The sequence below is a fragment of the Mercenaria mercenaria genome, chromosome 18 (genome assembly GCF_021730395.1).
Source record: "Mercenaria mercenaria strain notata chromosome 18, MADL_Memer_1, whole genome shotgun sequence".
Taxonomy (NCBI): Eukaryota; Metazoa; Mollusca; class Bivalvia; order Venerida; family Veneridae; genus Mercenaria; species Mercenaria mercenaria.
Window position 1 is genome coordinate 38,549,427 of NC_069378.1, and position 14,153 is coordinate 38,563,579.

At 37.4% G+C, this 14,153-nt stretch overlaps 1 protein-coding gene across 3 annotated transcripts in view; it reads left to right on the forward strand.

The window, feature by feature from the left end:
* Window positions 1-14,153, forward strand: part of LOC123539137 (inversin-like) — a 223,521-nt gene that overhangs the window by 18,575 nt on the left and 190,793 nt on the right. For all 3 annotated transcript variants that reach the window (XM_045323631.2, XM_045323630.2, XM_045323629.2), the window contains exons 2-3: window positions 1,538-1,600; window positions 13,507-13,627. In XM_045323631.2, coding sequence (XP_045179566.1) covers window positions 1,538-1,600; window positions 13,507-13,627 — 184 coding nt within the window. The remainder of the gene's footprint in view (window positions 1-1,537; window positions 1,601-13,506; window positions 13,628-14,153) is intronic.

Sequence of the window (14,153 nt, forward strand, 5' to 3'; positions counted from 1 at the left end):
ATGGCCCTTTTTGGACTTTGAAATTTGTTCAGTTTTTAGCTCATCTGATTTTTTGAAAAAAAATGATGAGTTATTGTCATCACTTGAGCGGTTGTCGGCATCGGCGTCGGCGTCGGCGTCTGCGTCGGCGTTGCCTGGTTAAGTTTTATGTTTAGGTCAGCTTTTCTCCTAAACTATCAAAGCTATTGCTTTGAAACTTGGAATACTTGTTCACCATCATAAGCTGACCCTGTATAGCAAGAAACATAACTCCATCTTGCTTTTTGCAAAATTTATGGCCCCTTTTGTACTTAGAAAATATCAGATTTCTTGGTTAAGTTTTATGTTTAGGTCAACTTTTCTCCTAAACTATCAAAGCTTTTGCTTTGAAACTTGGAATACTTGTTCACCATCATAAGCAGACCCTGTACATCAAGAAACATAACTCCATCTTGCTTTTTGCAAGAATTATTGCCCCTTTTGGACTTAGAAAATCAGTTTTCTTGGTTAAGTTTTATGTTTAGGTCAGCTTTTATCCTAAACTATCAAAGCTATTCCTTTAAAACTTGCAACACTTGTTCACCATCATAAGCTGACCCTGTACAGCAAGAAACATAACTCCATCCTGCTTTTTGCAAGATTTATGGCCCCTTTTGGACTTAGAAAATATCAGATTTCTTGGTTAAGTTTTATGTTTAGGTCAACTTTTTCTCTTAAACTATCAAAGCTATTGCTTTAAAACTTGCAACTCTTGTTCACCATCATAAGCTGACCCTGTACAGCAAGCAACATAACTCCATCCTGCTTTTTGCAATAATTATTGCCCCTTTTGGACTTAGAAAAATCATTTTCTTGGTTGAATATTATGTTTAAGTCAACTTTTCTCATAAACTATCAAAGCTATTGCTTTAAAACTTGCAACAGTTTTTCACCATCATAAGTGGACACTGTACATCAAGAAACATAACTCTATCCTGCTTTTTGCAAGAGTGATGGCCCTTTTTAGACTTAGAAAATCATGGGTAGGACAATATTTCTATTATACAAAAAAAATCAGATGAGCGTCAGCACCCGCAAGGCGGTGCTCTTGTTTTTAACAAGTCAGCGTTTTGTCAAAACTATTTGAACTGTGGCTTTGAAACTTTTAACACTAGTTTATCAACATGATTTCCATCTGTAGGCAAGAGTACATAACTCTGTCAACTATTTTGACTGAATTATGGCCCTTTTTGGACTTGGAAATTAGTTAAATTTTTCATATAAGTCCATGTTTTGCCAGACATATAACTTAACATATTTGCCATCATGGTCACACATTGCCAGTTAGTGCAAGACTAATCGAAATCCACAAATACAGGAACATTTTTTGTTTATCCATTTTTTTGTTTAGTCTGAAAAACTATGGAAATATTTTGACCCCATTCTTCAATCAATTCTTCGAATAGTCGAGCGCGCTGTCATCCGACAGCTCTTGTTTGACAGAACTGCTGATGGGAAAATAATATATATTACTACAAGAAATGTTTATTTTTACCAATCTTATTGTATCTATTTTCAGAGTAAGGACACTGAATCACCACACACACCTGGTCTTGATTCAACTGTGTCAGATGATACACCGGTAGGTTGTTTAACAGTTTCAAGTTAAATTTCTTGGACAGCTGTCGAGTGCTAGCACTTAAGGATTATGGGAACTGTTTGAACTTTAATTGCATTTGGGTTGGAATATGCAGCAGCAGTTACTTGCTCCGCTTTATATATAGCTGTTGTTTTGATATCAACATGTTGGAAAAATTATCCACAACAACAGAATTGTGAGTTTTTGTGTCAAATGAGAAGTATACTCTGTTTGTTTATATATCTATATAAATTTGAAATCTACAAGAAATCAGTATGGTAGTGCTTTATACTTTAACCTAGAAGTTTTTACTGTTAAGCTCAACTGGTTTTGTGTAAGGATCAGGCTGAGCTATTTGGGTCATGTAACAGTACAGGCACACTGAGAGAGCCGTATAGGCACTCTGAGCCTCTTGTTTGAACATGCGAACGGTACAGGCGCTCTAAGCCTTTTATTTTACCTGGGAGCAGTATAGGCACCCTGAGCCTCTTGTTTGAACATGCGAACAGTACAGGCTCTCTAAGCCTTTTATTTTAATACCTTGGAGTAGTATTGGCACTTTGAGCCTCTTGTTTGAACATGCAAACAGTACAGGCTCTCTAAGCCTTTTGTTTTAATAACCTGGGAGCAGTATAAGAACTCTGAGCCTCGCCTCTTGTTTAAACATGCAAGCAGTACAGGCTCTCTAAGCCTTTTATTTTAATACCTGGGAGATGTATAGGCACTTGGAGCCTCTTGTTTGAACATGCAAACAGTACAGGCTCTCTAAGCCTTTTGTTTTAATATCTGGGATCAGTATAGGCACTCTGAGCCTCTTGTTTGAACATGCAAACAGTACAGGCTCTCTAAGCCTTTTGTTTTAATACCTGGGAGAAGTACAGGCACTCTGAGCCTCTTGTTTGAACATGCAAACAGTACCTGGGAGAAGTATAGGCACTCTGAGCCTCTTGTTTGAACATGTGAACAGTACAGGCTCTCTAAGCCTTTTATTTTAATACCTGGGAGAAGTATAGGCACTCTGAGCCTCTTGTTTGAACATGCAAACAGTACAGGCTCTAAGCCTTTTGTTTTACCTGGGAGCAGTATATGCACTCTGAGCCTCTTGTTTGAACATGCAAACAGTACAGGCTCTCAAATTAAAGCCGTTTGTTTTAATACGTGGGAGCAGTATAGGAACTCTGAGCCTCTTGTTTGAACATGCGAACAGTACAGGCTCTCTAAGTCTTTTATTTTACCTGGGAGCAGTATAGGCACCCTGAGCCTCTTGTTTGAACATACGAACAGTACAGGCTCTCTAAGCCTTTTGTTTTAATGCCTGGGAGAAGTATAGGCACTCTGAGCCTCTTGTTTGAACATGCAAACAGTACAGGCTCTCTAAGCCTTTTATTTTAATACCTGGGAGAAGTATAGGCACTCTGAGCCTCTTGTTTGAACATGCAAACAGTACAGGCTCTCTAAGTCTTTTATTTCAATACCTGGGAGAAGTATAGGCACTCTGAGCCTCTTGTTTGAACATGTAAACAGTACAGGCTCTCTAAGACCATTGTTTTACTTGGGAGCAGTATAGGCACTCCGAGCCTCTTTTTTGAACATGTGAACAGTACAGGCTCTCTAAGCCTTTTATTTTAATACCTGGGAGAAGTATAGGGACTCTGAGCCTCTTGTTTGAACATGCAAACAGTACAGGCTCTCTAAGCCTTTTATTTTAATACCTGGTATCATACCGTGAGTACGTCCGTCCGTCCGTCCATCCCAAGTTCGTGACGCGCCTAGCTCGAAAAGTATTTGATATAAAATGATGAAACTTTGCATGAGTCTTTATCATGATATGAACTTGCGCACCTCCTATTTTTCGTCTGGCTCCGCCCCCTGTTTTCAGAGTTATGGCCCCTGAAGTAGTAAAAAATGCACATTTTTACCTTGTGACACACCTAGCTCAAAAAGTATTTGATATAGATTCATGAAACCTTGCATGAGTCTTAATCATGATATGAACTTGCCCACCTCCTATTTTTCATCAGCTCCGCCCCCTATTTTCAGAGTTTTGGCCCCTGAAATAGTCAAAAATGCACTTTTTACCTTGTGATGCGCCTAGCTCAAAACGTATTTGATATAGATTCATGAAACCCTGCATGAGTCTTAATCATGATATGAACTTGCGCACCTCCTATTTTTCATTTGGTCCACCCATTATTTTCAGAGTTATGGCCCCTGAAATAGTCAAAAATGCACTTTTTCACCTTGTGACACTCCTAGCTCAAAAAGTATTTGATATAGATTCATGAAACCTTGCATAAGTCTTAATCATGATATGAACTTGCGCACCTCCTATTTTTCATTTGGGTCCGCCCCCTATTTTTAGAGTTATGGCCCCTGAAATAGTCATTTTCACCTTGTGACGCACCAAGCTCAAAAAGTATTTAATATAAATGGTTGAAAACTTGCATAAGTCTTTATCATGATATAAACTTGCACACCTCTAATTTTTTGGCTGGCTCCACCCCCTTTTTTTAAAGTTATGGCCCCTGAAAAAGTAAAAATATGCACTTCTTCACCTAATTATGTGCCTAGCTCAAAAAGTATTAGATGTAAATTCAGGAAACCTTGCTGGAGTCTTTATCGTGATGTGACCTTGCTCACTTGGCATTCTTCTTGAGAATCTTAGCTCTTATTACAGAGTTATGGCCCTTGAAATAGCCAAAATAGTGGAATTTTTGTTTGTGATGCTCATAGCTCAAAAATTATAGGGCCTAGAATAATGAATCCTTTTCATAAAATGTTTGTTGAGGCTATACCCCATTAAGACTGCAAACATTTGAATTATTGCCCCTTACTTGTGACAAATGTACCAGTGGGGGGCACACCCTGTGTCCTACAGACACATTCTAGTTAATCCCCTGCCACAAGTGGTGGGGGGTTATAGGAATGGTCTCTGTCCATCCGTCCTTCCGTAACATTTTGTGTCCACTCTGTATCTCTTAAACCCCTTGAAGGATTTTCATGAAACTTGGGTCAAATGATCACCTCATCAAGTCGATGTGCAGAACCCATGAGTCAGTCATGTCGGTTCAAGGTCAAGGTCACAACTCAAGGTCAAATGTTTGAGCCTTCCATTTCGTGTCTGCTTTGTATCTCCTAAACCCCTTAAAGGATAATCATGACACTTGAATCAAATAATCACCTCATCAAGACGATGTGCAGAACCCATAATAAGCCGTGTCTGCTCAAGGTCAAGCAAGGTCACAACTCAAGGTCAAAGGTTTGAGCCTACCATTTCGTGTCCGCTCTGTATCTCTTAAACCTCTTGAAGGATAATTATGAAACTTGGATTAAATGATCACCTCATCAAGACGATTTGCAGAACTCATGAGTCAGCCATGTCGGCTCAAGGTCAAGGTCACAACTTAAGGTCAAAGGTTTGAGCCTTCCATTTTGTGTCAGCTCTATATCTCTTTAACCCCTTGAAGGATTTTCATCAAACTTGGGTCAAATGATCACCTCATCAAGAGGATGTGCAGAACCCATGAGTCATCCATGCCGACTCAAGGTGAAGGTCACAACTGAGGGTCAAAGGTTTGAGCTCTGTATCTCCTAAACCCATTGAAGGATTTTCATGAAACTTGGGTCAAATGCTCACCTCATCAAGACGTTGTGCAGAATTCATGAGTCAGCCATATCAGTTCAAGGTCAAGGTCACAGCTAACGCTCAAATGTTTACCCTTTCACTATCCATAACAGTGGCGGGGGATTTAGCTGTCTTTCAGACTGCCTTGTTTTCTATTTATTTTCTACTATATTTTTAAAAGGTAAATAAATGATGTTTTATAAATGAAATGCATGTCTATTTGAATTCAGGATTTGCTATTAGCGCAGGACTGACATTCCGTTCAGGTTACAGATTTAACATTACATTCGTCTTTGCAAAAGCTACAACTTTAGTCTGTAACCATAAAACAAAGTTAAAGTTAGCATGGTTTATGAATGATATTCAGTTATCAGGATTAACTCCAGAGTTTTTATTAGCGCAGGGCACACATCTTGCGCAGATAACAAATGTAATATTTCGTTCTCGTTATGACGAAAATCACTTTTCATTCTGATTATTTCCTACTTTAAAAACATTATAGTTACATAAATAGTATCTTTTAGAATTGAAATATGTTTGAAATATCGGCGTCATTTCAGGATTTGCTGTTAGCGCAGGAACAACATTCCGCGCAGGCTACAGATGTAACAAAATACTCAATTTGGCAAAAGCTACAATTTCAGCCTGTAACCGTAAAACAATGATAAAGTTCACATGGTTTATGAAAGATATTCCAGTTAACAGAGAAATTTCCAGATTTTCTATTAGCGCTGTACACACATTTTGCAGACCTACAAAATGTAAAATTTCGTGCACGTTTTGATGGAATTTACTCTTTATTCTATTCATTTTGGATTGTAAAAACATGAAAAAATAATAATAAGATTATTAAGAAATGACATATATTTGAAATATCGGTGTCATCTCAGGAATTGCCATTAGCGCAGGACCGACTTCCCGCAAGTTATGTAGTTGTAACTTTACATTCTGGCTATAGTTTTAGTCTGTAATGGTATAACAAAATTAAAGTTGACATAGCGTATGTAATTATCGAAGTAATGTAAAAAAATTCTATCAGCGCAGGACAAACATCTTGCACAGATAATGCATATAATATTTCGTTCTCTTTATGACAGAAATCACTCCTTTTTTTTCTATTTATTTTCTACTATATTTTTTAAAAGGTACATAAATGATGTTTTATAAATGAAATATATTTGAATTCAGGATTTGCTGTTAGCGCAGGACTGACATCCCGCGCGTCGGTTACACATTTAACATTACATTCGTTTTTAAAAAAGCTACAACTTCAGTCTGTAACCATAAAACGAAGTTAAAGTTAGCATGGTTTATGAATGGTATTCAAGTTATCAGGATTATTTCAAGATTTTTTATTAGCGCAGGGCACACATCTTGCACAGATAGCAAATGTAATATTTCGTTCTCGTTATGACGATAATCACTTTTCATTTTAATTATTTTCTACTCTAAAAACATTTTCTAAAAAGTTACATAAGTAGTATCTTTTAGAATTGAAATATGTTTGAAATATCGGCGTCATTTCAGGATTTGCTATTAGCGCAGGGACAACATTCCACGCAGGCTACAGATGTAACATTATATTCAGATTTGCAAAAGCTATAATTTCAAATTTTAGTTTGTAATCACAAAACAAAGTAAAAGTTAACATGGTTTATGATAGATATTCAAGTTATTGGAGTTATTTTCAGATTTTCTATTAGCGCAGGACACACATCTTGCGCAGCTACAAAATGTAAAATTTCGTTCACGTTTTGATGAAAATTTCTCGTTATTCTATCTATCTCACTATAAAACATTTAAAAAATGATACAAGTATTAAAGATCTGTAAGAATCGTCTTTTAATTCTGTCTATTTTTATTTTATTTTTAATCTTAGCCATGTCAGGACATATGCTCACGTTGGTAAAAAGAATTGCGCTTTTTCAATAGGATAAGGCGATACGGTGAAATGTGCTAACTTAAGTATATGACAATTCAATCCTTTATTTACGCCTCCTTTTTGTACAATATCCGGTATAAAATGACTGTGTGTGTTCGAATGAAGTAAAAATACTATAATTATAAAAATAGAGGACGACGTGTGCTATCCGAAGGAAATCACACCTTCACGTATGTTTGAGTTTTATTGCATGTTGTGTCATATTGTAGATATTGAAACCTGGTGACCGACTGCTATGAATTTACTGATGTTGAAACAAATTTATGACACATAATTTTAAAACCAAGATTTACAATTTTAGTCTGTATTGTAAAGCAATGTGAAAGTTAATATGGTTTATGGAAGATATTCAAGCTATCAGAGTAATTTCCAGATTTTCTATTAGCGCAGGACACACATCTTGCGCAGCAACAAAATTTCGTTAACATTCTTGCGCATATTTCTCTTTATTGCATCTTTTTTTACTATAAAACATTAAAAAAATATCAGTATGATCTGTAAGAAATGATATATATTTGAAATATTGGTGTCATATCAGGATTTGCTATTAGTGCTGGATCGACATCCCGCGCAGACTACGACATTAAAAAGTAAAAGAATAAATAGATAAATTTCATTTTAAAATATACTTTGGATATTTGGTGTCATTTTAAAGCTTTCTAACACCTGTGACAAGTGACTCTATTACCGTCTTCAACAGAAATATTTAGTCTGTAAATTACCAGGGATGTGAACATCTCATTGAAATTACCGCATAAATATGCTGATTTACTTTAAAAAAATTATACATTTCTTGTTCTTTACAAATTAAGCACAGCGACCGAGTCAGTTCACACCTTTACGCATGTTTAATATTAAACAATTTTATTTAGGCCTAGAAGTAGATTCAATTTTATCGGGAGATATCATCCATATGTTAAAAGCGCAGACTCATTTACCAAACGCGCAAGACAGTTACTGTGCGCATATAACAAATGCAAAATAAGGTTGCCCGATTTACAAATCACTGCGCAAATAACAAATTGGTTATCTGCGCTGTGTGATTTACCAAATGCGCAGATTGGCTATATGTGCATAACATAGGCACTCTGAGCCTCTTGTTTGAACATGCAAACAGTACAGGCTCTCTAAGCCTTTTGTTTTAATAACCTGGGAACAGTATAGGAACTCTGAGCCTCTTGTTTGAACATGCAAACAGTACAGGCTCTCTAAGCCTTTTGTTTTAATAACCTGAGAGCAGTATAGGAACTCTGAGCCTCTTGTTCTTTTGTTTCAATACCTGGGAGCAGTACAGGCAATCTGAGCTGCTTGTTTGTAAATGAGAGTAGTACAGGCACTCTTGAGTCTCTTGATTATACATGTGAGCAGTACAGCACACTAAGCCTCTTGTTTGAACATGTGAGTAGTACAGGCACACTGGGTGTCTTGTTTGAACATGGGAGCAGTACATGCACACTGAGCCTCTTGCTTGAACATGTGAGTAGTACAGGCACACTGAACCTCTTGTTTGAACATGTGAATACTACAGGCACACTGAGCCTCTTGTTTGAACATGGGAGCAGTACAGGCACACCGAGCCTCTTGCTTGAACGTGTGAGTAGTACAGGCACACTGAGCGTCTTGTTTGAATATGTGAGTTTTACAGGCACTCTGAGCCTCTTGATTTTACATGGGAGCAATACAGCACACTGAGCCTGTTGTTTGAACATGGGAGCAGTACAGGCACACTGAGCATCTTGTTTGAACATGGGAGCAATACAGCACACAGAGCATCTTGTTTGAATATGTGAGTTTTACAGGCACTCTGAGCCTCTTGATTTTACATTGGAGCAATACAGCACACTGAGCCTGTTGTTTGAACATGGGAGCAGTACAGGCACACTGAGCATCTTGTTTGAACATGGGAACAATACAGCACACACAGCCTCTTGTTTATCCCCCCACCAAAGGTGAAGGGGATATTAGAAATGCTCTCCGTCCGTGCGTCCGTCCGTCCGTCCGTCCGTGCGTCCGCAACGATCTTTGTCCGGACCATAACTCCAAAAGTACTTGAGGGATTTTCTTCAAACTTCATACACTGATAGAACACATTGGGAGGAAGTGCAGTGTGCAAGAACAATAACTCTACCTTGCCTATTTTTTGAGTTATTCCCCTTTATCTTATTTTCTTAAAAAAATTTGTCCGGAGCATAACTCCAAAAGTACTGGAGGGATTTTCTTCAAACTTCATACACTGATAGAACACATTGGGAGGAAGTGCAGTGTGCAAGAACAATAACTCTACCTTGCCTATTTTTTGAGTTATTCCCCTTTATCATATTTTCTTAAAACATTTTGTCCGGAGCATAACCCCAAAAGTACTGGAGGGATTTTCTTCAAACTTCATACACTGATAGAACACATTGGGAGGAAGTGCAGTGTGCAAGAACAATAACTCTACCTTGCCTATTTTTCGAGTTATTCCCCTTTATCATATTTTCTTAAAAAAATTTGTCCGGAGCATATCTTCTTCATGCATGGAGGGATTTTGATATGTCTTGGCACAAATGTTTACCACCACGAGGCGGAGTGTCATACGCAGGAACCAGGTCCCTAGGTCTAAGGTCAAGGTAACACTTAGAGGTCAAAGGATACAAGAATAAAAACCTTGTCGGGAGCATTTCTTCTTCATGCTTTGAGGGATTTTGATATAACTTGGCACAAATGTTCACCACCACGAGACGGAGTGTCATGCGCAAGATCCAGGTCACTAGGCCTAAGGTCAAGGTCACACTTAGAGGCCAAAGGTCAGATACAAGAATGACTTTGTCCGAAGCATTTCTTCTTCATGCATAGAGGGATTTTGATGTAACTTGGCACAATTATACACCATCATGCATGACACTTTCTTTAGATTACCTTAACAAATACTATGTAATCAAATTTTGAGGTGAATTTTGACAACCACCTGTAAATCATTTTTGGTGGATTTGACCATTTTTATATTTTTGTTGTTTATTTTTTTTTTTTTTTTTTTTTTAAAGATTAACTTCCCTTAGTTGTTACTATAAATAACTTATATTGTAACATTTTTATAATTGACCCTAGGGAAAAAACAAGACCACTTTTCTGTGGTACAGCATAGATGTTACTCTCCAGTTTTAGGTGTATTTTATTAATTTTATTATATATAAGGTATCTCTACCTAGTAAGGAGTTTTTTTGTGGACTTTAAAAAACAAAAGACTTACAATGATTACTAAACAACCACAAAATTACATTCCATTTGCAAATACAGCTGCCCGGTGGGGGGATTAGCCATGTCTGACATGGCTCTTGTTTGAAAATGGGAGCAGTACAGCACACTGAACCTCTTGTTTGAACATGGGAGCAGTACAGGCACACTGAGTGTCTTGTTTGAACATGGGAGCAGTACGGGAACACTGAGCCTCTTGTTTGAACATGGGAGCAATACAGCACACTGAACCTCTTGTTTGCACATAGGAGCAATATGCACACTGAGCCTCTTGCTTGAACATGTGAGTAGTACAGGCACACTGAACCTCTTGCTCGAACATGTGAGTAGTACAGGCACACTGAACCTCTTGTTTGAACATGTGAGTAGTACAGGCACACTGAGCGTCTTGCTCGAACATGTTAGCAGTACAGGCTCACTGAGCATCTTGTTTGAACATGAGAGTAGTACAGGCACACAGAACCTCTTGTTTGAATATTGAGTAGTACAGGCACATTGACCCTCTTGCTTGAACATGGGAGTAGTACAGGCACACTGAACTTCTTATTTGAACATATGAGTAGTACAGGCACACTGGACCTCTTCTTTGAACATGTGAGTAGTACAGGCACACTGAGCGTCTTGCTCGAACATGTAAGTAGTACAGGCTCACTGAGCATCTTGTTTGAACATGAGAGTAGTACAGGCACACAGAACCTCTTGTTTGAATATTGAGTAGTACAGGCACATTGACCCTCTTACTTAAACATGTGAGTAGTACAGGCAAACTGAACCTCTTCTTTGAACATGTGAGTAGTACAGGCACACTGAGCATCTTGTTTGAACATGTGAGTAGTACAGGCAGACTGAACTTCTTGTTTGAACATGTGAGTAGTACAGGCACACTGAGCATCTTGTTTGAACATGTGAGTAGTACAGGCACACTGAGCATCTTGTTTGAACATGGGAGTAGTACAGGCACACTGAACTTCTTGTTTGAACATGTGAGTGGTACAGGCACACTGAACCTCTTGTTTGAACATGTGAGTAGTACAGGCACACTGAGCATCTTGTTTGAACATGTGAGTAGTACAGGCTCACTGAGCATCTTGTTTGAACATGGGAGAAGTACAGGCACACTGAGCCTCTTGTTTGAACATGTGAGTAGTACAGGCACACTAAACCTCTTGTTTGAACATGTGAGTAGTACAGGCACACTGAGCGTCTTGTTTGAACATGAGAGTAGTACAGGCACACTAAACCTCTTGTTTGAACATGTGAGTAGTACAGGCACACTAAACCTCTTGTTTGAACATGTGAGTAGTACAGGCACACTAAACCTTGTTTGAACATGTGAGTAGTACAGGCACACTGAGCCCCTTGCTTGAACATGTGAGTAGTACAGCACATTAAACCTTGTTTGAACATGTGAGTAGTACAGGCACACTGAGCGTCTTGTTTGAACATGGGAGCAGTACAGCATATTGAGCCTCTTGTTTGAACATTTGAGCAGTACATGCACACTGAGCCTCTTGCTTGAACATGTTAGTAGTACAGGCACACTGAGCGTCTTGCTTGAACATGGGAGCAGTACAGCATACTGAGCCTCTTGTTTGAACGTGGGAGCAGTACAGCACACTGAACCTCTTGTTTGAACATGGGAGCAGTAAAGCATACTGAGCCTCTTGTTTGAACATGGGAGCAGTACAGCACACTGAACCTCTTGTTTGAACATGTGAGTAGTACAGGCACACTGAGCCACTTGCTTGAACATGTGAGTAGTATAGGCACACTAAACCTTGTTTGAACATGTGAGTAGTACAGGCACACTGAGCATCTTGTTTGAACATGGGAGCAGTACAGCGTACAGAGCTTATTGTTTAAACATGGGAGCAGTACAGGCATGCTGAGCCTCTTGTTTAACCCTTTACTCCATACAGATACAATAGTATTGATTATTGATACCCAATACACTCAGTAGCATTATCTGTACACTATCTCCATACAGGTTTTTGGAGAAAAATGCAAAATTTATACCTGTGTTACTCAGATCAAAATTAGTCTATGAATACTTGTTTTAACCATTTAGTGTCCAACATAATTTTTTTTAGAATTAAATTTCCTTTCTGATGGTATATTTTTCATAATTTTGTAATAAATATTTTTCACAATAGAAAGCTACAAACCTAAGACCTTAGAATATTATTATAATTTAGCTGTTTTATGCATGTGATACAACAGAAAAGAAATATTTTTACTGTTACAAATGCACAATTTTATTAATTGAAGGTAAATGAAAGACTAGAAAGGTCTATATTAAGTGATTTTAAAAATAAACAAACCCATTTAATTAATCATTAAAATCTACACCCCTACCAAACTTACAGAACTTCATAGATCATAAAATTAATTAATTACATAATGTTTTGATAAGAAGCACTGATCAAAGACACTTTCTATAAAATTTGTTGATCCACATCATAAATAATGATGCAAACAACACCCTAATTGCCTTGTTTTGATAGCTGTGCACAATAAACACACTTCCAAGGGGTCCAGGTCAATTAGCATAAATTCCATAATGTTGACAAGTGATCTATGGATTTTAATGGTTGTTATGGTAACCACACCTTTTATTACACCAATGTTATGTCTCACTTTTACATAATTTGCCATAGTTGAATGATAGAATGCAAATAATAACTTGTTTTTGGGTCACCTATGTACTTTTCCATCCATCAATAGCTGTCCTAATATATAATAAGTCAATGTGATTTTCAGAAAATGCCACCTGAATTAAAAGTGATAATTATCAATAAATTACAATTATAACCACAAGTTTTTCTGAAACGGATCTTTTATTAACAGTTTAAACTTCACAAATATGCTTTTGTGGGCTTCATTGCCAATATATTTTATTGGTATTTTGCATTTAAACTATCAGTGTAGTAGAATGCGATAAAAGGAGTATCTATGGAGTAATGCATAGATGCGTTAAAAGGAGTATCTATGGAGTAATGCATAGATGCGTTAAAAGGAGTATCTATGGAGTAAAGGGTTAAACACGGAGAAGTACAGGCAGACTGAGCCTCTTGTTTGTAAATGCATCTTGTTTGTGTTCTATTTCAGGCACAAAGCCCCAGACCAGGTCCATTTGACCAAGCTCAGTCGCAAAAGTTGGAAGGTGTTACACAGATTCATGCTGCTGCTGTAAACGGAGACAAGGCATGGTTGGCAAGGCTTATTGTCTGTATGTATCACACATTTTCATTATTTAGAAAAGTTTTTTTCTAGAATAGTATACAGTAAAACTCAGTTGTAAGGAACTCATCAGGGTTACATTCATTATATTCCAGGTATACTTTATCCATTATAGGGAACCATGTTGGTTGTAAATGAATTGTATAACAAACATAGATCTGAGATATAGTAAACATGTCTTAGAAAACTTGGGTTTGTGCCATTGTTGATGTTTTTAATTGCTTTTTATTTATTTGGTTCAGTTCATTCTTTGTCTCCAAGGAAATTAACTGCTTTGATAAATTTGTAATTTATACTCAAATGAATACCTCTTGTGATAAAAGACTGTGACCAATTAGAAAACTGTACTTTCATGTTGCAGTATCATTATCCCACTTATCTAATATTGCAAGATATATGCTAATTATAAATCTGCTATTAGGTACTCTAACACACAATGACAATGATAGGTGATAATGTATTTATTATCACCTGCTGTTGTATGTTACAGATAAAGGAGCATTTTAATAACAGAT